This window comes from Arctopsyche grandis, chromosome 9, assembly GCF_051622035.1.
Source record: "Arctopsyche grandis isolate Sample6627 chromosome 9, ASM5162203v2, whole genome shotgun sequence".
In the NCBI taxonomy this organism is placed as follows: Eukaryota; Metazoa; Arthropoda; class Insecta; order Trichoptera; family Hydropsychidae; genus Arctopsyche; species Arctopsyche grandis.
Window position 1 is genome coordinate 12,476,733 of NC_135363.1, and position 24,788 is coordinate 12,501,520.

The following is a 24,788-nucleotide window of genomic DNA, read 5'->3' on the forward strand; positions in this document are numbered from 1 at the left end:
AACCACGAAAAACATTAATAGCGAGCCAAGATTGTCCAAATTGAATATATTGTGTATGTATACATATGTACATACTTTGGATTTTGATATAAACATAAGGCTGACTTTTCCCCGGGAATTTCACTCGTCGAATGATCGTTGCAATAAAACTATTTCATTTGTCTCCTATGTATTATAGTTTACATGTGCCTGTGTGGGACTATTTTTAATAGAAAACAAAATATTTTAGACGAATTTCAGTGATAATAATATTTATATCTCACCTTGATGAATGTAATGTGATAGAAATAATACACATTTGGACAAACTTGCGCTTAATTTGGGTGTCGAACACATTAAAATGAGACATGCTCCCGAGTTATTTTCACTTTTCTATTCTTCGAATGAAACTAAAACTCATCCATTGTATCGTTAGATCTGGTTCACAACAGAAACACTGTGATACCTATATATTTTAGTAAATCAATCAATGAATATTTATTGTGATATTATTGATTAAAGATGTCAAATACTATCCGTAATCACAATTCAATGAATAACTTTTGAATTGTTGTATATTTTACGTCTATGAAGTTTGATGATCAATACATAAATATATAATTTTCAATTTTTCATGTGTGTGTTTTTCATTAAACTTCTTGTGATATCTTTTAAAGATTTGTCTGTGAAATTTTGTCGTTAAAACTGTATATTATACATATGTGCATATTATTTTGACTTAATAATATTTACTATCACTATTCTGAAAAAAATATATAATAAAACTTTACTTTTATATACAGAAATAAAACTTCCATTAACATTTAATGATGTCTAATAAAATACCTCATTGTAATCAGTCACCTACATGATTAAAATCGTATTGTTATCCGTCCTGGAATTGTCACATATTTTGAATATTTTAATGTTTGATGGTAAAATTTTAATTCGCTATAATATAAAGAATGCTAAATTGTAAATGAGATCCATAAAAATCGCTTTTTTATTCAAAACGCAATGTATTTATTGTTGATTTGATTGAATATTGGTCATCGAACTTCTTGCAGGTTTAATATTAATCGGAAATTTATAATGCGGGTTATTTATACGAAAGAATATATTGTTGAATGTGGTTATATTTAATTATAAATTCATACATCATGGTATATCCGTAAGATTCGATCTTATATATGCTTATAGTTGTTAAATTTATAATTAATATTATAAAGACACAGCCGACGTGTTTGATTATGATTTTTCATATTTAAAAAAGAGAACAGATATGAATATATTGTTGCGCAAGCGTTTATGAAATATATAAAATAAAGGAAAAAAGATATTACTCAAAAAAATATTTGTCATACAAATGAATTGATTTTTTAATACATATATATCTTTGTAACTATTGATTAATTATAAAGAGAAGAAAATTGTTATAATAAGTGTGGTTGAATTATGATATTTATAGAATTTAAAAAGGAGATTATTGTAGTTGTTTTAAATAAATGGTATAGTAGTTACTTAAAAATACCGTCTTATGAAGATATATTATGCCAGGGAGAGAAGCGATTAGAGAAAAAATAAAAATTGACACTTTTATCCTGTGTGCTGAGATTGTCTGATGTTTATGAACCCATTCGAATTTCTCTCACTAACGTAAATGATAAATTTTCTAATTACCCAATATCAACAAAAATCATCAAATTTTTTACTATTCGATAATACTTTTCATCTTGCATGAGTGTTAACCTTATTGCGGCATCCAACCCGTTAAAGTACACCATCAACACTTTTCATAGACATTGTTGCATCATCAGAATTCGTCGCTAACGAACGTGTGTGTAAACACTTATGCTTCTATTTACATTTATATTTTTACGTACATTCGTTCGTACGTATTTAATATCACTGAATATTGTTTACTTAATTTTATTTCGTTATGTTTAAATGTGTCTTCCTTGTCTTCGAATACAATTAAACCGTAAATCCTTTAAATACTGTAGTGTATATGTTGAGAACATAGAAATTTATAATAAAAACAGTAAAAAGATGTAAAAAATAGACATTTACATTTCAAAGCAGTATTATTTAATAATTGCTATAAAAAAATTATGGAATACAAAAATTTGAATTTTTTTAAAATTTTCACCCACATATATACATATGTATAGTAAATTTAAATATAATTACTTCACTACATATCTCTTTATTCACTATTGTCCATGAATATTTTTATAAAAAAAAAACAACTAAAAAATTGGAAAATACAAACTTACACTATTTTAACCAGTCAAATGGATGTTAAAACTGTTCAATTTTTTATAATAATTACAATATATAACTGCATATACTATACATATATAAGTAGATAAAATAAAAATTCAAGGTAAATTGTAGTAAGATCAAATGATATCACATTTATTGTAAATCTTAAATGAAAAATAGTCATCTTGCCTCCATTTGACTGATTAATAAAGTAACCAAAAGGATTGAAGTTTTGCTTTGATGTTTTAAATAAATAAATAGCTTGGGTTGTTTTTTCAATTCATTTTTTTTTCATTTTATTAAAAAAAAATATTTATTGATTTTCTTATTTATGTATTTATGCATATTCTTGGTTTTTTTTTACTTGAGTGAACAATATTCAGTCCACGTGTTCTATTCATGTAGTCATCCTACCGAATTGTCATGTTGTACAAAGATTTTCGAAATTCTCATTATCAATTTGTATGAAATTATTAGAGGTGTCCCAAACCTTGATATTACTATGCTTAAAATGATAATTGTGCAATACTAGGTTTCGTTTTCCAATCGGTAGTTCAGTTTTGGAATCAGTATTCTAGCGTTGTAGACACTCATCTCAAATCATTTCATCTGTTTGATTTAATTACCAGTTGTAAAACTTTGAAAGAATACATATAAAATTGTTTAATTGACGAATTGAATTGTAATAAATGATATGGAAGAAATTAACTCTTATTTGACGACAAAAATATTCACTCATTTATACACTCGTTTTTTGTGTGTCAAATTTGCTAAAATATAATCTTTTAAATGCATTGATAATAATTCAAAAATCAGTTTATTTCAAAATAAGTAAGTAAAAGAAATTAAAACTTGATATATGTATTTAGATCACAAGAATGTGCTAAAATCTGTATTTTTTTTTAAATTTCCCAAATCCAATACCTATGAATTCAAGGAATGAATTTCTTTTTTTTATTGTCATTTATTGTAAAAACAAATTAAGAAAAAAACATTTGAAATCTATTTTTTTTTCAAACATTTGATAACTAAACAAAATATTCAAATTTTGCTGATAAATTGTGATGAAATGTTTTGAGATACGAGTAAGCCATATTATAGACTGTCAGTGATGAAAAAACACCATAATTTAGAATACTTGTAATTGATGCAAAAAAAAATGTTTTTTTAATCATCAGCAACATTCTAAGAAATTAGTTATTCGAAAGAAAAAAAATTACCCACCTAAGTAGACATCTTTCATTATCTGTGTGTTGTCTATCCTATTGCAAAAAAAAAAACATTACAGGTATATCAAATGATAAACGCAAAAATAAATATAAATATAATATATTAGTGAGGAGAAATTATACATTAAAGTTGTTCATGTGTATGAAATAAACAATACGAGTAAATAGATATATATATTTAAATGATTAATTAAAAAGTTGAGGACCTTAACTTCGTTATATGAACGTGAAGGCCCACGACTGTCTTTTAGCCGCACAATGTATGTAAAAATTAAATTAATGAATAGTTGTAATATGTACATTGATTAAAAAGTTATTTATCGATTTTTTTGTTACTGACAAAATTGCTCATTCAAATCTGGGAAACGCAGTTGTATAGAAATTAATACATACATACATAAACGTTAACATTTGACTCGTCTTGTGATAACTGTTGTTATAGTTGTAAATTGAGATAAATTTATATTTTTACTATCGTTGCAACTTCCATCTTACACAACAAATTATAATGTATATCGCAACGATAATGCTAAATATATACATATATATATATATATATATATATATATATATATATATATATATATATATATATATATATATATATATATATACATATATGTATATACATATGTGTGTACGGTGAAGTCTGACGACCAACTGTTATTTACATATATATGAATTTGATCAGTAATGGACGGCAGAACATATTGTTGACTTTGACCAGGGTACAGCCTAGAATATAGACGCTATCGACTGTCTCGTTATAAATAAAATATTTTTCATTCATGTGACACATTGTTAACATTCGATTTAATTAAAATTAATATCCTAGGCTCAACCCATGTATGGTCCATGTATTGAATACGTCTTACACTGACGTAGTGGAAACTGGAGAATTTTAAGCGCGTTTTAATTTGTATTTCGGAATAGATTTTATCACTATTGAACTATACTTTTCAACGTTTGAATCCATTTATAAACATAATCTAATTTCGCTAGATTAGGATGAATCTTAACCGTGATAGTTTGATTCAATAGTGTACGAAATATTATTCCACTTATTATTATAAATTGCTTTATTTTCAAAAATAATGTTGCCAATGATTTTAAGAGGCATTTTAGTCGATATTTAATTTTTCAATGTCGAAATCATTTTCCTTGCATGGAACTATGTACTTTTATGTAACATTTTTCTCGTCTACGTCTACGATTAATATTAAATTTTGGTCACTTTCTTAAACTCTAATTGTAACTTTCACTCTCACTAATTAGACATATATTTGCGTATTTAATAATATATTAAAATAAATGACCAAAAGTGATATACCTAATGTAAAACATTGAGAAGACACTCTTGTTCCAGGATTTTGGGAATTTATTTTCTTTCGGGTGAATCCTAGTAAATCTCGCGAATCTGAAAAAGTTGGCAACTCTAATTTAACGACGTTACGGTTAGATATATATTTTTTAGAGTTTCAAGATACATTGAGTGTGCATTATTACAGGCTGCATTCCCAGATTTGACGATGACATAGTTTGTATGTATTTATTATTTTCAGCAACTTCATTACAAATCCAATCCGACTCTAAATCACATGACTGCCGGTTTTCGAATTAAAAAATACCAAAGCCTACAACTTGTGAGATTACATATGTGAATCAATTTTCGGTTTTTGCTTCGATTATGATAAACATGCACTTTGTGTGATATTTAAAAAATATATGTAATCTGCTATTTTTGTTCGTTTTTATATAATATATATATACTAACACTTTTAAACATGTTTTTCAAAAAAAAAAAAAAGGATTTCATTCGACAAAATCATTGCATTGATCAAAATATAATCGGCAAAATTACTAAATAGATTTCTCGTGCATGTTGCACTTAATTAATCATTTACATCTACACCAATAAAAGATTTTAATATTATAGTTAGTAAGAAATCGACAAACTGCTTCAATTTTTAATTCTACAGAATGTAATTAGTGTTAAGAAGAAGGCTTCTTACCTTAAAAATAATTAAAAGGTGAGCCTCGCCTTACATAAACGCAATATTAGTATTAAAAAAAGTAAACAAAATTTGTAAAAATTATACAAATTGTTAAATATGTTGTTTAAATAAAATTGTTTTTATACATCGATTCAAAATGCCAACGCTTGTGTCGATACTAATAATATTCAATCTCGGACTGTAGCGTAAGACCACTTACTTATCAATTAGTCGAATAAAATGTTTGATTTAATGTGACATTATCATTGAAAGCGACAATTTCGGCGTTTTAGTGTTACATTATAAGCATTTGCACAAATTTTGATAATAATGATTTTGTCGTGGACAATCAACTTTTTTAAGCGAATATACTTCATTTAAACTGTTGATTTATTAATTCAATTGTATGCACTTGTTAAGAATGTCACCGCAATTATCATTTCCGTATTCACCTCGGAAAGTATCTCACAATTTATATATATATCGTAATTTTTAATAGGACCGGCAGTCAACCACAAAAATGGTGCGAATTTAATTCTATCACTGATTTAAATGAAATTATTATAAATAATGTTAATCGAGCAAATGCTGTGTAATTAAATCATTTTTTGAAACATTTTAATAAATCAAACTGTAAACACCAATTATTATCAAATTGATTTTTGAAAAATTTTCAATTTGTTCAATTGTTATTAATAAGAGAAAATAACGTTTTTCTTTTCTTTTTTTTTCTACAAATGCATGAAACGCCATTTATTGGTTTTTCTACTTTTTACATCAATAATACAAATGAAATACCAGTAACGTAACTATCGTCCTCGTGTTCAAAGAATCGTCTGGCCAAATTAGTTTTGTGACCGATTCAATCAGAATATTAATAACTCAATGATTCAATCCGATATATATAAAACCACTCCGAGACTTGTTTTGGCGAATGTTATAGAATTTAAACTCAAGCAATTATTAAGAGGCAGTTGGACTTGTTGGCTCGGGGATTGTCTTTAGTTACGTTGCTGCGAAAATACAAAATATAATTACAATTCAAATAATGAGCCTATATACATACTATATATGTATATATACGTACATATATGGGTATATACATATGTATATAAAAAATAGTTTTAATCGATCACTTTGCTCCGGACCGTTGTATTAAACGGTGGCGGTGGAAAAGCGATCGATCGATGTTCGAAACACTCGTGCACGCATACTATTATAGAATAAATATTGAATTTTCGTTTCCATTATTATTATGATTATGATTATTACATTGTGGCACAATGTTTTGTGCTTGGTATTAAATGTTTGATTTGTTAAAAATAACTTTGTATGAAAATAACACGATTAACCCAAATATGTCCACATCGACTCTTGGGCGAAAGCGATGAAAATGCGACAAGATTTTCCTCAATTATATATATGTAGTATTACGGTCATAAATTTGAAGTTTGGTCGAATGATGTGCACAATCTCACAAACGCATGTGAACGTATCTGGGTTAATGTACCTTTTTTAATGTTAAATATTAATTAAATGTTAACCAATGCTGCCCACATCTTAATATTTACTAGCGTAAAGAACATCATTTGGTTCAATCGATATAAATCGAACCTTTCGACTTAACCGTGTATGATTTGCTTAGATAGTTGTATTTTTACTTATTAATTTTCAATTACAATATTCAATTATATTTTTATTCCTTTACTAAGACATTACAAAAAATTGTTAATAAAAAAAAAATAAAACATATTTTAGCCGTATCTCAGTTTTTAAAGGTGATTATTTTGTATTCATTTTACAAAAATTCACACACACACACACACATACACATATATCAAAATTGCACAAATTTTATAAAATATAGGCCGTTCCAATGTTGGCACAACCCATTTGAATTCAAAGCCACTTGTTCAGCGTGTTCAAAGTGTTTGATTCACACATATTTTAGAGTGATTAGTTCCTTCAATAATTAATTAATTGCAATATAAATGTGCACAATTTTTTTTTATTAATATTGAAAATTCTATTTTTACTCACAAGACATTAACAATACAGAAATAGCGTTTTATTTATTTTTTACATATTATGTTGTGAATATTGTGATCAATTTAATGCATTATTATGTATGTGTATACTTTTATTTGTGAATTCATCAAAATATTACACCAAACTATATAAATTTTATTCAATAATAATGAAGTATATGTGATACTTGTCAAATAAGCAAGATATATTTATAGCCAACATCAGCCACTTTGAAAATTTTCAATTTTGTTTTTTCATTATCATTGTTATTATTATTAATATTGTTAGAATGAGTTTGTAATTACACTATTTATATGGGAAATTTAATATGTTGAAATTTTTCCCTTTGTAAAACAGATTTTAGGACGAAATGAAAAATAACGTCATATGATAAAAAAATGTAATTATTGAAATCATAAGCAAGGAAGATTGTAGATAATATTATGGAATAACTTGAGAAAAAACGGTTAAATAAATATGAAAAAGTTTTACCATTTGTTTTTTAACCAAAATAATGAATTATTGCAATCAATATTCTGGTCTGTTTCATACCAAACACTCCCACAATATTATATCCCATGAAACAGATCGTATGTACAATCATTTGTTAAATTATGTAACTTATACAATAACCTTGTCAAACAAGATTTGGTGTTTTTCTTTCAAGCGCTTAACCAAGGAGATATTATTATATTATTATTAATTCTCGTCATAATGGTAAGTACATGACTATCACCCATTTCATCTCGGAAGTATCATCATTTCACTGTATCAAAAAGTAATTTCTTACCCTTTTTGGATTTGGAAAACCCTTGAAATCTCAAAGAATTTAGTTACATAAAAAATTACCCCTAGCTCATACATATCAGATTCGACATAAATTGCAAAAGCATAGTTTGTAAAAATTTAATGCAAATTCTCACTGAACCTTAATATATTTTTTAGTATTTATTGCAGATATTGCCAATAAATACCACATTAGTTTTCATTATACTCATACATAATATAAAAAATGAAATAACAACACATGATCAATTTTAAAATAATGTATATTTTTTAAGTTGAGTACATTCATAAATTAAAACAAAAGAAAATACAGGTTTATTCAAAAACCAGGCGTATTGAGAAAAAAAGTCAAGCTACTTTTTCACATTTCACTAAAAATATTTATGCACAAAATAATATTGAGCATCACAAATACTTTTATTATCTAACAATTTTATAGATCAGAATAAAATACACCTCTGTATCGACGCAATCTGGCCGTTGTACAATATCACTTATAATTCGTCAATTTCATAACTTCCTCCATATTTATTTTAAATTGATAATATTGAATTTATTAAAAATATATATATGTATCTTTCCATAACATTTTCAATCAATTTAACAGCATATTCTATTAAAAAATAATCAATACGTGCCAACTATTCGATTACAATGAAAACTACACTATTGTATGAGCAAATGCATTTTTAAATAATTTTCTTCAACACATTATTATAATTGACAATCATACAATGAAATCAATGAAAAATTTACAAAGTGATTTGTAAAAAAGTAACCAAAATTATAACAGCATGTGACATCTCATCTACAATGCTAACTTTTTGAAAATGAACATGCAGAATGCTGAAATTAAAGCCGCGATGGGAACAGTTACCACCCAAGCAAATATTATGTTCCTAAAAAAAATAATTAAATATTAATAAAATATCAAAATATTCCAAACATTTCGACAAAGTAATAATCACCTAAATATTTTCCAATCCACTCCATCCGACTTTCCTTTTGAATACCCAACAAACACAACCGAGCCGACTTTACAATGAGTAGTTGAAATTGGTATGCCGATTTTAGACGCAAGGAGCACCGTAAGTGCAGCTCCTATTTCAATAGTGAACCCGCTAAAACAAACCAAATTCAATAGATGTTACTTTTTTTTCACTTCTAAAATTGTACATAAATTGTAATGTAATAAAAACATACGTCGATGGGGTTATTTCGGTAAGATCTTCACCCACAGTTTGAATAACCCGACGACCCCACAGCCACAACCCAAAAGATATTCCAACACCACCATACAACAATATGAGCAATGGAGTCTCAGATGACTGTTGGGCAGATCCATCTTTATATAACAACCAAAGACCGACAACAGGACCAATCGCATTACTAAAAGAATATAATCACTTTTTCAAGTTAATGTACATATGTAGAAATTTTGTATAATCATTAAATAGCATACCTAACATCATTTCCACCATGTGCGAAGCTACCGAACGTTGCCGTTAATACTTGAAGGAATGAAAACAAATGACCGATACCACTCTTCCTCTCCTCTTCAGCACCGTGAATGCCGATTCTCTGCCGCCTTGCCTCCTTCTCGCCCATGGTCTTCTTCTTCATTTTACCTTCCATTATGAGAGGGACAGCGCTCGAATTTGGTGTCAATGAGGGATTGAGATCCACTAAGCTCACACCGCTCTGAACGCTCTGCAATTTGGCTATAGACTTGGCGATGGCGATACTGCCGGTCGACATTCTGTGCCCTAACAACCGATGATCCTTGTGCGGTTTGTTGCCATTTATTTCATGGGACGGCTGCAGCGCTATGGTCACCTTGCACTCGGGCACACCACCTTCAGTATCACTTTTAGTTTTGGGCGCTTGAAACAACTGCTTCAAATGGCTAGGTGGTTCCATCTTGTAATGGTTTTCGTGTATGCCGTCGCCAAAGTTTCTCAAGTAGCTGCTTCTGTTCGAATCGTAACTGTTGGCCAACTCGCACGGATTGGAATCGACACTTTTAGAAAAGCTTACAGTGTCGTCTATGTATCTTAAGCTTGTAACTGTTAAATCTACATTGTTCAAAGAGTTGACGTTGTAGTCGGTAAACTCTTTGCGCAAGTGTCCACCTTTGGGTGGACTTACGCTGGTCGACAAAACACTATTACAATCTTCAATAGATGCCAGCATAGCTTTGTTTTTATTAATGTTCATTCCTGTAAAAGATTCGGGCATCGATCGTCCATTCATAGATTGCTGCTCATTGTGCATTCTACTCTTTTGATTGTCGTTTTCGTTTGACGGTTGATTAAAGATTTCCGTCGACTCTGATACTGTACTAAGCGGTGTGTGCCATTCATTGGGAATGTTATTTTTCTTCTGTATCGGATCTTCTTCATCATTTTCTTCTATCGGATGTTCAGGCGATTTAATGGGAGACATATCTAAAACAATGTAAATTAATTAAGAATTTGATAACGGTTGGAGAGAAAGTAGCGAACTCTGCGAACATGTATGTGAGTTTAACCAACACTCAGGATAGTCACACATGTTCTACCAGGTTGCAGAGTATCTACAATTCTATCATACAAAATATTGCTTCAAAATAATACAAAACATACCAGATCCGAGAGTGAAATTTGGACGAATGGTTGAAACATCGGGTGGGTTCTTATTGTGGGAGCCGTGAGGAACAAGTAACAACCATGCTAGAAAAGCAGCTATGAAACCAGCTCCAAGACCGCATACTAGTGCTCCCCACATTGGAATACGATCCATATAAAGTACTAGAAATTATAAAACACATTTACATACATACAAATCAAAATTAAAATACATCAATTCATTATAAACGCTTAGTATTTACATTTAGGACCATCGTGAACTATACTGAAAACATTGACTAGAACAGTGACTCCGTAAAATAGTGGTAAAGCTTTATAGCCATTAAGCAATGGATGTTCGGTGTGGAGGATGCCACGTCTAATAATCATAAATATCACAACAGAAACTAAGCCGCTCATCAACGGAGACACAAACCATGAAGCAACTGAAAATTTTAATTCAATTAATCAACCATTCAAATAGATTATTTCAATTCTTGTACCAAATTATAATATCTTCATAATTACCAACGGTGGCCAAAATCGACCATCTCATTCCATCTAAACCACGGGCAACTAAACTGAAACCGACTGTGGCACCTACAATGCTATGTGTGCCAGATATGGGCAATTTCAAGAACGTAGCGATCATCATCCATGCAGCGCTGGCTATCAAACTGGACAAGGAACCCAACATCAGCTCACGTTCATGATCTTCATAAACGCTCACATCTAGTATTCCTTTACGCATTGTATCCGACACCTTATATCCTAAAATTTAAATGTTTACAAATCATTACTTGACAGAAAATGCAGTTATTTAAAAAATAGACTTTTTTTGTAATTAAAGTACTACGAACTCAAATATTGCATAATTTAAAATAAAATTAACACTACAAATAAATGTTCGTTTTTTTATACATTATACAAATTTACAGTTTTCAATTTAGGAGTAGCAAGATTCAATTTAGAACTACCCTGTTTCAATTTAGAACCTCTTAATTAGAGTAGATACTATGAAATAGTATACCAAATTTCATAGCTTTGAATTGAAAACTATAAATTGACAAAAAAAAATTCATCTTTTTATGGCATATCAAATATGGCTTGATTGTTATACATTCCATGGATTGAAGTTGAAAAATTCTTACATTATGAGAAATAGAATGTACAAAATTCTATAAATCATAATACCATTTCATATAATAAGAAAGATTTGTACAGTTATCATTAATCCTTACTAGAAGAAATTATTTTAGGACTAGTCCAAATTTTGATTTCATATAGGTATACATATATTAGATATACAATATGTTAAATCATATATGTATATTATATAAATAAGTAACCTTGTTCGTCCCCTAATTTAATTAATATACACTTTTATAACAAATCGTATAGTACGATTTTTATTATTTTATTGAATTATGAACTTAAACGAAATATAAATAAAATTGGCCTCAAAAAACAATTAAATTTTTGGTAATATACAATGTATTTTTGAGTGTATAATATTGAGAGAAATATATTAATCAAATTTCAGTGAAGTAATATAATATAAAGAAACACAAGGTTGACATTGCATAAAATAATAACAATGTTGCAGATCAAATATGTATACACAACTTTGTAGATATGCATTTTATGTTCGTGTGAATGTGTTGTATGTATGTACATATACATACATACAACATATATTCATTTTTCATCTGAAAAACATGTCAAGGTAAACAAACACTATTAGAACACTTATGCCTATTTAAGAATTATATGTTACCTATTAAGATAGCTCCAGCGATTTCAAAGACGGTTGCCAGGTAGCATGCTTGTCGTACGGTAAGAACCTTGGCTCCAACGCTGGTTCCGAAAGAATTTGCCACATCATTCGCTCCGATACCAAATGCCAATATAAATGCTATTATAAATCCGACGACTACTATCCACAGTACAGAATCAGCGTACGGTTCCAACATTGTCGTATCCTTAGACCACTCGATCGGTTGAAAATAAACGGTGAAGACTCAAATCACAAGATTTTGATTATTTAGTGTAATCATTGCTGATGCATAAATTTTTCCATCAATGCAAAATCTAGACTGCTGTGGTCAAATGTTTATTTAAATATTTATACGTTGAAAAAAAATCACACTTCTTTAAAAAGTAGAAAAATATTTTGATTATTAAATTATTTAATAAATTTCAGTTGAAAAATGATTCGTTCCGAAATGGACAGTATGAAAAGTATGCAAAATGTCTGTACTTGAAATGGTTGAACACAGAATAAATTATGTATATGTATATTATAAGACAAAGTATAGCTGGTTAACAAATAAGAATGACTGTTAAAATTTGAGATTAACTGGAAACATCGTAATTGTTGGTCTCTTCACGGAAATGCCTTTGCGTTTGAACCATATTGATGCCGAATTCACCGGAGATTCAAACGAATGAATGATTAATTATTATAGGCGATGACTGCGGCAGTGGAAAGGGTCGACTCTAACGAAGTTAAGCTGGTGAAATCGAATTATTTCGATCCTTAACTTGGTTGTCAGATAGTAACTGTACTCCTCGTTGAAAGGGTGGAAACGTGACACCGATGAAACCGCCATAAATAAGCCATTTCTGAAAACAAAAAAAAAAGCATAGTTAGCATTCAAAAAACCAAAACAGGTGAAAATGAAACGCAGCATTTAATTCTATCGATACAAATTATATTTTCTCATATTTTTTTTCCTTCTACATATTATATTTCATATCAAAATTTATTTTATTGGTCACGATTCAATTATTATTCAAATTTGTTTGATATGAGTATGTTGGGTTGTCAACTTCTTAATTTGTTTAATAAAAATTAATTTCAGAATGTGAACTAAAAAAGCAACACGAATAATTTTTTAAGCAAGCCAATACTATAACATGTGTACTATTCAACCGATGCGGTGCAAACGATCGAAAAGCACCAGATAGACTGAACCACAGATTAACGACACTTGTACGTTATGCGTGCGCACTGCTCGCACTTACACTAAGCGAAATCTACCCGAAGTCCCGATATATCTACTCTGTATACGTTCTGTGCTTCTGATACTTTAGTTCCGAATTTTGCCTTATTAAACTGGCCAGAAATATCCAACTCAATTTTAATAATTACCATTTTAATAATTGCATCTGTGCACATCGAAAGGTTACTCGTCATCTGATGTGCAATCTATCATTCGTGAAGTCGAGAATTGCGTTTAAAGCTGCCATCCAGCTAATCTGTGGTTCAGTCTATCTGGCGTTTGTCGATCGTTTGCACCAAACCCCTATTTAACACACTGTTTTTGGTGCACTTATCTTGTATTTCATTGCATTTCGTTCTAATGTCGGCCACACACCATCAAGACTTGATGATCAAGTCCATCGTCAAGTTTGGATGATACAACATACATACATTTTGGATCGGTGGCCCTTACGGCATAAATGATGAAGACTCGAAAAATGAACTCGTACCAAAGCATTAAGATTAGGAGTGGGGGTAGATGATTTCGTCAGCTACTCCCACGAATCTCACATATACTATACGAGTGTACATTGATTGATTGTAATAAAATAAAAATAAATAAAATATATCATATACGCGTACTTGTCCCGTAAACCATCTACCCCGATTCCTAATCAATGATTTGGTACGAGTTAATTTTTCGAGTATTCATCAACTCGGAGTTTGTGCCGTAAGGTGGACGCATATTGGATGAAGTGTATTCAATTTTCACTTTTCATGCAAATTGATAGTCACACACCTTCAAGCATACTTTATCCGATCTATCGTATCATACAAACTTGACGGTAGACTTGATGGTGTGTGCCAGCCATTATAAGAATGGAATCATAACCAAATAAGATTCTGAGTAATGTTGTGACATAGCACTAAATTCGATACTATATAAATTACCGTAATATTCAAACATCACAATTTACCGAATCGTTCCAGCAAATCGGATGGCGTGATTGCAGCATTAAAAACATCTTGTCCACATGACCACAGATAAAAGACTCTTCCAACGGAAATCAAATAACGATTAGATAAAGTAAAAGCAACCAACGGATTTTTAATGGAAAGCGTCTTACTCTCTTTTGCAACTGATATGTTGAAGGAGATCACAGTCCCTTCCACCATCACACGCCGCCGTGAACAAATTACAACTAACCAAATGAACGGTTGACGAATTCAAAAGGTGTACAGTACAAAAAATTGTTATACAGAGAGAAAAAAAAACTAAAGGTATGTAGGTATAAGTATTGCCGGTAGCCCACCATCCCAGTAGGTGCACAATGGGCACAAAAGAACCATTATGTGATCTGGGCGAGAGATTCAAAAGCAGAACCACTCCCCTGGCAACCTTGGTGACAATATGCGCATTTTCTATGACAAATGCTCCACATAGCAAATAAATACACACCGGACATAACCAAAACACCATAGTATAATTTCAGCATGTATTCAATTGCCAACATAAACAGTCAACAACATTCGACTGGGGTTAACTCTCGTGGTACTTCATTATTATTAATAGCAATTAAAGAAAACCAACAAATGCAATGATTGTAAAAATGTCAACATGTTATAAATCTGAAAAAAAAATACAAATCAATCTCAACTACAGACACGTGTGATAAAATCTCCCATTGTATATGTAGTGTATACTAGTGTTGTGTCCGATGAAATATCATCGCATGGCTTATGGCTAAAGCCCGGACCCAGAAGGTGCCGCGTATTTTTCAAATGTTGTAAATGCATTGTTAAAGGTTTGCCGAACCTTTTTTACAAAGGATTTACAACAATGGAACAATGAGCGACCCCTTGGCTATCCTACCTCTAGTTATGGCCATAGAAGTAGAATGCATAGAATCGCTCTCAGCCTCCAAAAATGTTGCTACAAATATTCTGCGCGGCAGAGTTTGTTCACTGTTTGCTCATTGTTTGCTAAACTTCGTCTTTCTCTCTCATGTCTCTCTTCTGACTTTCCGTCTCTCTCTTCAATGGCTCGCTTTTAGACGATACTAATGTTAACAATGACCATTCTATGCATTCTACTTCTATGGTTATGGCATATTAAGTTATTAAATAATAAAAAATGAAAAGAAATGTGTCGGTCCTGTGTTTGATCTGCACGCGGTGGTATTTTTATCAAATACCTTTTAAATATATTTAATTGTTTAATATGAAAAAAAGGTACAAACTACCTACCTATCTACATATAAACAATATAAAACACCAATAGAAAAATTAATTAAATAATTTTTCAATAAATGGCGCTAAATGCTCAGAGACTGGATGTGTCTAGATTAGGAATAGATTTTATATTCGGAAACTGTTTAAAATTGTGTATTTAAATCTTACTATATCGTCGAAGCATAATCAAATGTTATTTTGAAAGTATGAAGTAAATTTAAATCGCTGGTTGATGATGAATCTTCCTATGGAAATTGTTTTAAGCAATTCAGTTTATATTATTCACGGAAATTCGTTTATTCCCATTTTTATTTCAATAGGTAGTTGTTACATAGGTATTAGTATATACATAATATTGAGGTTGGAAATGGGCCCGACAAAAGGGCCCACGCAAATGTTGAAACTTACATTTCGAGACTAATAAAAAAAGCTAACAGATCCTTGGGCTGTTAAAGCAGGTATTAGTTGTTTGTGTATATCGTAAGAAATTTATTTTGTTGAAATACCCAAACTTTAGGTCCCAAAGTCCTATAAATTTTTACACACGTGAAATAGTTAAAAAGTTATTTAATTTTACTGAGGGCCCATATTTTCTAACAGATAGTGGGGCCCACATGCCATCGGGTATGTTCGCTTGTATGGCCAGTCCGCCACTGGTTGGAGCTGTGTATCCAAAAGACTGCTCAAAAAGGTGTCTTAAAACTAGAATCGCATTCAAGACTAAATAATCCATCTGTGGCAGGTACGAAATCTAATAGTAACAGTTTAGAAACCTGCCATTGTTTAATGTATTAACAGAAACTCAATGTTTGGAAGGATATCTGCACTTTTTTAGACAATTAATAGAGAATATAAAAAGTGAATCCACGCCGGATATATTGCTATTATTGATGGCAACAAAAATTAAATATGAAGAGTTTGGTTGTGCAGCTCTAAAATCTATTTGGTGTCCCGTCAATAGTGTGGATGCTGAAAGGTATTTTAGTAAATACAAAATAAATCTCAAAAAATAATCTGTAGAAATATGTTGAGTTTTAATAAATTTTAATTTGTATTATATTTTTATATTCATATTTTTTGTCTTGGTATTTTTAAATTCGTGTTTTTTGTCTTTGTTTTTTAATATACATATGTACATGTTTTTTTCTTTGTAATTTTAATTAAAAAACATTTTTGAATTTTTCTATTATTTTTTAATTGTTGTGTTGTCTTTAAATTGGATGTATATAAATTTTATTAAAATTCATCGAAATTGTTTATTTAAAATTGAATTGATGCTAAATAGACGCATAAATTGAACATTTTTAATGCCCTAAAACGCTAAAATACAAAATGAAAATGCTAAAATTGACAAAAATAGATGCCTAAAATACGTGTCTCTAATGATGAGACAAAGTTGCACCTTTTCTAATACACATGTTTACCACGTGTATACGTGATCAATATCATCAGCTAACAAACTCTGAATTAGACAAAGTGCTTCATTTAAGAAATCGATCCGAGATGGTAGGGGGAGTCAAATGGCGAATGGTTTTCGTATACAAGTCGGCATACTTTACGATGATCGATACATAGGCCTCCTTCTCCACATAAAAAAAAACATTCTCTTCCATCGACATTTTATTACTATTAGTCGGTGTAATAAATACGATACAGACTAAAAGATGAAAGACGATCTTAATTGAGATCAATTACGCGGTCGTTACGTGCAAAACGCACGCTACCCACTAAAATAGACCGATTGACCCCGGCACTCGGAGGGTTAACGGATTTTTCCGACACGTGCGAAAAGCGAAATGGCGTACCTACCTACACGTGACCCTAAAATTATGATTTAACTTTTGAGCGTATTGCGATTCACTTGAGTACGAAAATATATCGGTTTTATAACGTGTTTTTGCAAATACAGCTTCATACAGTGTACAAACATATTTGCACTAAAATCCCGTGATGTTTATTCTTGGTTAACTACCGTCCACACATAAGCTTCTGATCTGGGAAATTTGTTTACGTTTTTGTAACGAGCGCAGCCTTATCAGAAGATCTTATCAACAAAAAATAATATACATAAATAGGCATACAGATACATATTATATGTATGTGGGCCAAGTGTATCTACGCATGACCTGGATACCTGAAAACGCTCCTAGTTATCAACTGCTGGAGTATCGAAACGAAGGGTCAAAATTTCTATTCCTATACAAACACAATTTATAAACTTTCATTGTCGTAAACTCAAACATAAATTTTCAACTTGAATTTTGCCGATGTCGAAGCTCTGAAGTGCTTTAATCGATTGGTGCTATAAAAAAATAAGATGTTGATTTTTTTAACCTAATTTCCTTTTCGCAGAGGTCTTCTTTTATCGTGTTGGGAAAATCGGGGCAAGGTCTCAGATGGAAGTGTTCCAAGCAAATTTTCCAAAAGTACAAACTGACGCTGACGACAAATCGAGAAAAAAATCAAAGACGTCTTGGTCGCATGTTCCAAATTTAAACATTAACCGCAATAAAATGATTTTGATGAACGCTGAAAATATCCAAAAGGGGTCGTACACCATTAAATGTAATAATTAACCGAGTCTATATACGCTATAAACACTGAAACACTTTGCATGAAGCTGCCACGTGATCATTATAAACGTCAAACTGTATTATTTATTAGAAATGTTATGAACACAACTAATGATAGAAAATCAATTTATAACAACTCTAGCAGACTGCTTCGTTCAGATGCCAAAATGTCTATCTTCGAATATAGGAATGCATCATATCTTTCGATGGTCGAGAAAATTTCAAAGAACTCAACAGTAACCATAATAAATAAACCGACCGGTCTATGACAGGTACTATTGAAGGCAAAAAACCGAAAAATGCGTACAAAGGTAAAATTACATTGTTATTACGAGCCATTGATGTATAATACACCAATGTATTATACATACATCAATGTTACGAGCATAATGAAATGTTCGAAGGGATTTTTAAAGCCCTCAACGCATTGCGAATAATAAACACGAATAAAAAAGCGCCATTTGCAAATCTCCTTATATATTAAATGTATGGAGATCCAACACCTATGAAATGTGATGTTTTCTGTAAATAAATTAAGTTTCAGTTGAATGGCTAATACAATCAGCCGTTATTGGAAATACATACATTTTGAACTTTTATAATCAAAATACCATCGAAATCACGCAAAATGGTGAATTTAAATTCTTTTTAATCATTCAAAACTAATCATAATCCACTTATTTAAACTACAATAGGTAACTGTTCGCATATTCCTTTTTTTTAATAGTAAAAATTTTTTGAATGAAAATATTCTAATTTGTATCTGTTTTTTATTACAAGATATATCTTAGTTTCACTTATTTTCAAGATGTGTATATTGTTTGTTTGTAGACACATATGACTTTTTGTAATTTAACGTTATCTCGATAAGACGCAAGTTTTCCATTGGGTCTACTGTTTGAAATCTAAAATTTATATTTTTCATGTTGATATATTGAAATGTGACTAGCTGCCGCGTTATCAATCGAAATGAAATGATCTAAATATATATGTATGTATTATTCAGTATATGATCATTTTGCAACATGACCATGATGAAATAATTCCGTACAAAAATAGATCTGTCAAAACTGGCACGGAAGTGCAAAATCAGAATCCAATCCAGTTTAATGTACGCAACTTCAACACGGAAATAGACAAACAAAAATACGAAATTGCTATTTTACACGACAGCTCGATTAACCTTCAATACCTATGTACATACATAGGGTAAAGGTGCATGCATACATCTAAAAGGTCGGTAGAATCAAAAAAAGTACTAAAAGAATTTTCAGCAGACTGAACAGACAGCGGAAAATGAAAACCCATCTATGTATGTATGTATGTAGCTGCTACGAGAGAAGGCGAAAATTACCGTTGTAAAAAATTCACTCATTTTACGACATAACCGCGAGCGGAGTTTGTACGTGCGTATATGCAATAAAAATGAAATAAATATGTATTTGTAATTCACTCACTCTTTGTGGAGGGTTTTTAACGGATATCAAGGGGGTTGTAAAGGCAGAGGAGACTGTCGCGACGAGCGCCTTTTTTGCTTTATTGGACAGAAATGGGCGCCAGTACGTTCAATGTGAACTCAGCGACCCATTGGCGCCAAAATCATCAACCGTTGGCACACGAAACTTGATTTCACACTGATTTTATTGCATTTTTGGTATTGAAACACAATTTAAACACGTCAAAGTAAAAAATTGAGCATGGTCATTAAGAGGGCTGTACACCCGAAACCTCATTTTTGTTGCCGTTCCTTTCTTCGATATATACATATATTGAGTGAATGCGACAATATATATCAATATATATTGAGAGAATGCGACAGTTGCGCTTCGACCAGATAAAACGTATTTTAAATCGACAAAATCGAGGTTTCGTATTCTATTTTCTCCTCCGAAACTGGACCAATTTAAAAAAAAAATCATCATCGGTATGAGAAAGATATTTTCTGTGCAACTATGCGCGTATTTTTTTTTAAATCGACCGTTAAATAAGCACGCTGGACTCTTTTCGTGGGTGTAAAAAAGAGGCGATTTTATAGATGTTTGGCGGCTCCTAGCTCATATAAAAAATAACTAATCAAAAAAATAACACGATAGATGCATCCCAATGGTGGATGTCCATAGCATATTAAAAATTAATTTCTCTAGTGCCATAATTGAGGAAGGGAGAAGTGTAATACGTTTGTATGGACAAGGCGCTGGTGTCCAGCCCTCTTAACTATTGGGTATTAAAAACGGTTCGGTGATTATTCAAAAAGCGATCGTAACATCTGGCACCCAAAAACTCCATCAATCCATAGACACCACGCGAAATATTGTGCTAACGAGAACTCGAGTGCCAGACATTCCGTATTCGCGATTTTTGTGGCTACGATTGTCGTGCGCGCGATTAAAACATTTATAAAGCGGCAGCACTGACGTCATATTTAAAAATATTCCTTTTTATGTATATCTACTAGTTGTTTTACCCGGCTTCGCTCAGTATTTATAATATAAACAGCGTAAACATGGCGAATCTAATAGTAAATATTCATTTTTTTTTTATTAAATTTATTTGAATCGAAAAAAATATAATATTCAACCATATTATATTGAATTGTCGTCATATAAACTTTGTTTTATTTTCGAAGCTCCCAACCAAAAATACTTACATACAAAGTCTCTTTCGAAATTATATATTAAGATGTATATGTATTTCGGCTTTAAAAACGAGTTAATTATTGCTTTATATTACTCTCTTTCCTTTTTAATGCCTAAAATATTTTTAATTCCAATAATTCATAAAATACATATATAGAGGAAACGGTACAGTTATTGTTCGGTATATAAATATTTATTGGCCGATTGAACTAAAACGATACACCAGCACCAACTGATTGAACAGAAGTAGCATTGGAGTCGCAAAAGTCAGAAGATTCTTAATTTAATAAGTGGCCAACAACTGTACAATGTCAAACTGTAGCATTTCGAAAAATATTAAATTTTAAAAATTTATTTAATTAAAATGTTAACAAAATAATACATTTTGATTTGCTGCTATTCTTATCATAATTATTAATTTAATTTGTTATTGTTATTTATTCATTATTATATATTTATTCATCATTATTATATATTTAACATCAGTCTATTTGAATTAGATGAATGATTGTTATTTTATTCTTTATTATTTTTTTGTGTATTAATTATAATAATAAAATAAATAAATCAGAACCGGTAAATGTATTAATATTAAACTTATTAATTTCTCACTCCTGGTCTAGTTCTAAAATTCCTGCTTTTAAAAAATCATAAAGAGAAATAAGATAGATAAGATAAAAGTTATGTGCATATCGTGCAAATATGTCAATCTAACCATTCGTAGCTTTAATATGACTCAATAGTAATAAGTTTTCATATTTTTAGATTATTGATTAATTCATTGGGTAAAATGGTTTCCAACGTACGATTTTCGTAAATTATGTTATGCCATAATTTTCATTTGAAGACTCTATTGTTATTAATACACAATTGACTTTTTGATATAGATATGTTTAAAAAAAATGGTTAATTTGAATCAGTAAAAACATATTCAAGGAGATACACACATGCATAAGATTTCAATAGCATGGGGTAAATTGGTTTTTATTATACCTATAACTGTACTTTTATGTCTTACAGCATTTATGCATGTAATTGGATGATTATGAAATAAATTACAAATGCAATCGAACAATGTATGTATGTAGCTCCAATTAACAACCTCTGCACAGTGCCGCCACCCTAAATATCATTTCAAATATCACGACAGTAAAATTAATTGAAGACCACCTTTCACCTCTCACCGACAATGTGGAAAGGTTAACGCATTCAATAATAATTTAATATTCGGGAACAGTTGCCTGAATCAAAACGACGTTACCCAACGATGCGTTTGATTATTTTCCCAGAGAAGTATTGTCAAACAAGGCCGTTATAAATAAACATGTCCGTGACCGACAAATGTCTAGGACCGCTGAATAAATATGTATACGTTTGATAAACGCGTGTGTACATTGTAACATTGAATTCTCGTCAATTTTAAAATCTTTAATTCCTCCGAGTGACGAAATATAACGAAGTACCGAGAATCCCGCGAATTCAATCACGAAAGGGGGTGACTCAACGCTGTGAAATCGCGCACGGAAAATTTTTATTGCATTTAATTTTAATTTTAGACGTGCGATCAAACGAAAACTTCGCAAAATATAAACAACACACTATTGCAGGCCATAAAAGATTAATTTTATTTAAAGAGGGTACCATTTGCCTCAAATTCAACGTTCTCTTTTCGATGCACTGTCGAGTTTGTCAATAATTTTAAATGATCTATTATGCCTACAAAGTTTCACTTTGAAAGCATCATCATCTAAGTATAGGCAGTTGCGTTAATAATTCGTGTTTAGTGCGAATCGACTTTTCTACCTGCCTAGTGCCCAAATATGACAAAAATCCAATCACTAACTTTATTGCTATACTATAACTTTCTTCTACCTGCGTATTTGACTGCATATTATGTAGTCAAATATGCAGGTAGAAAAAAATTACTCTATTCAATAATCCCACTATCGGTTTTCAATGGAAATTTTTCATGAAAACATGGCCGATACATGTTACAAAACATGATTTATTAATTACTAAATGTATGTACGATAAATTAATACATACGACAATCGCTGCCACAAAAATCCGCGAATATGGAATAGCTGGCACTCGAGTTCTCATTAGTACAATATTTCGCATGATGAATTTTTTCGATGCCAGATGTTCCGTGATCGAAATTTTAGTGACTTGCGCGAGATCGCTTTTTGCGGAATAATCACCGAACCGTAAATTTATATATACTTTTCAAGACCAGTAACTTAAATTCTTATATATTGAAAACACCTCGATTTACAAATAAAAAACGCTCGCATCCGATAAACATAATAATATGATAATTATTACAAGATTTAAACATGACGACATTGATAAAAAAATAAATAGAATATGAAACGCACACGGGACAGCGTATTGGTGCGAGGTGTCGTGTGGTCACCCTAACCTAAAAGGGCATGCAAGATGGTATCGATCGACATCGCGTGTCCCCAGCCAAACGTCAACACACCGCATGCCCCGAAATCAATCAGAAGCGCGCTCGATACGGCGAATAGCGATCGATAAGCAACACGGTCGAATGGCAACACTGGCGTTTGGCGCGCCGGAAGCGTACGCGATTCGAAACGAAGGCGTTCGCGCCAAAACGACAACCATCAATTACGCAATCGTCGGCCATACGCACTTTGGCGCCAACCGTTGAGGGCTCGAATACCTGTAGCGCGCTATTTCTGGCTCGATGCAGATACTCGAATGTATTTGTACGCGGCGTAGACGGCGTGCGGCGATCCACGTGCCCGCCGACTGGCCGATTATTGATCGGACGGGGCGTCCGCTGGGTCGAAGGGGCGAACGGTTATCGTCTGGGGCCCGCTATAGCCTGGCGACTCGACTCGGCTGTCGGTCGACTCGGCGTGTCTTCAGCTCACCTGAATGTGGAGCTGAAAGTGCGGGGAGATGCGAGCAACGGCCGCCCGCTACGCACACTCTCTCAGCTGTGCCACGCCGCCGCCACTGCCACTTCCAGCTGGAGAGAACACTGGCCGCTCGCCCAAGGGTTGTTCGCCCTTCGCGCAAAATTTGAATCGACGACGCGACAAACCCTTTAAGATACGTTTCTAATCAATTCATTTGGATAAAGGAACGTTACAGTCGCTGGCCGTGATAAAGTCACTTACATTTTCAACCCTGTGACTTTATTGGGTCACTATAATAAAGTCGTTGGTCATGCAAGAATTGTGAAATATGTATTTCAAAATACTTAAAACCATCGCCCCAATTGAATTCAAATTAATAATGGTGTAGGGCGCGTCCTTCAAATTTTACACCAAATTTTTTTTCCGTAAATTTTCACTCACCCCTAAAGCAAAAATTTATATTTTACAACAAAAATGATTTGAAAATCAAAGTGTAAAATGCTGATGTCTTTTCTTGTCTGACGGGTAAAGATTTAAGGTCTGTTAATCAAAAACGCCACTCTGCCTGAAGAAAAGGATCTTT

The 24,788-nt window shown here is 31.5% G+C and overlaps 1 protein-coding gene across 5 annotated transcripts; it reads right to left on the bottom strand.

The window, feature by feature from the left end:
* Positions 1-8,527: 8,527 nt before the first annotated feature.
* On the bottom strand, positions 8,528-24,317 carry NaPi-III (Na[+]-dependent inorganic phosphate cotransporter type III). Of its 5 annotated transcripts, none has more exons than XM_077437389.1 (9): positions 24,218-24,317; positions 12,665-13,512; positions 11,416-11,658; positions 11,151-11,333; positions 10,906-11,070; positions 9,744-10,728; positions 9,485-9,670; positions 9,250-9,402; positions 8,528-9,180 (listed from the first exon to the last, which is right to left on the bottom strand). In XM_077437389.1, exons 2-9 carry the CDS (start codon positions 12,858-12,860, stop codon positions 9,090-9,092), a joined length of 2,202 nt encoding a protein of 733 aa, XP_077293515.1. In that variant the 5' UTR covers positions 12,861-13,512; positions 24,218-24,317; the 3' UTR covers positions 8,528-9,089. The 5 variants fall into 5 exon arrangements, with proteins under 5 accessions (XP_077293515.1, XP_077293516.1, XP_077293519.1 ...); XM_077437390.1 differs by having other exon boundaries at positions 24,004-24,287; XM_077437393.1 differs by lacking the exon at positions 24,218-24,317 and adding an exon at positions 23,693-23,744.
* Between the last annotated feature and the right edge of the window lie 471 nt (positions 24,318-24,788).

Coding starts and splice junctions, on each gene's coding strand:
- NaPi-III (XM_077437389.1), bottom strand. CDS start 12,860: ATGTTGGAACCGTACGCTGATTCTGTACTGTGGATAGTAGTCGTCGGA. Junction 11,334..11,415: donor GTCGATTTTGGCCACCGTTG/GTAATTATGAAG, acceptor TAAAATTTTCAG/TTGCTTCATGGTTTGTGTCT. Junction 9,181..9,249: donor GTGGATTGGAAAATATTTAG/GTGATTATTACT, acceptor TATTTTTTTTAG/GAACATAATATTTGCTTGGG.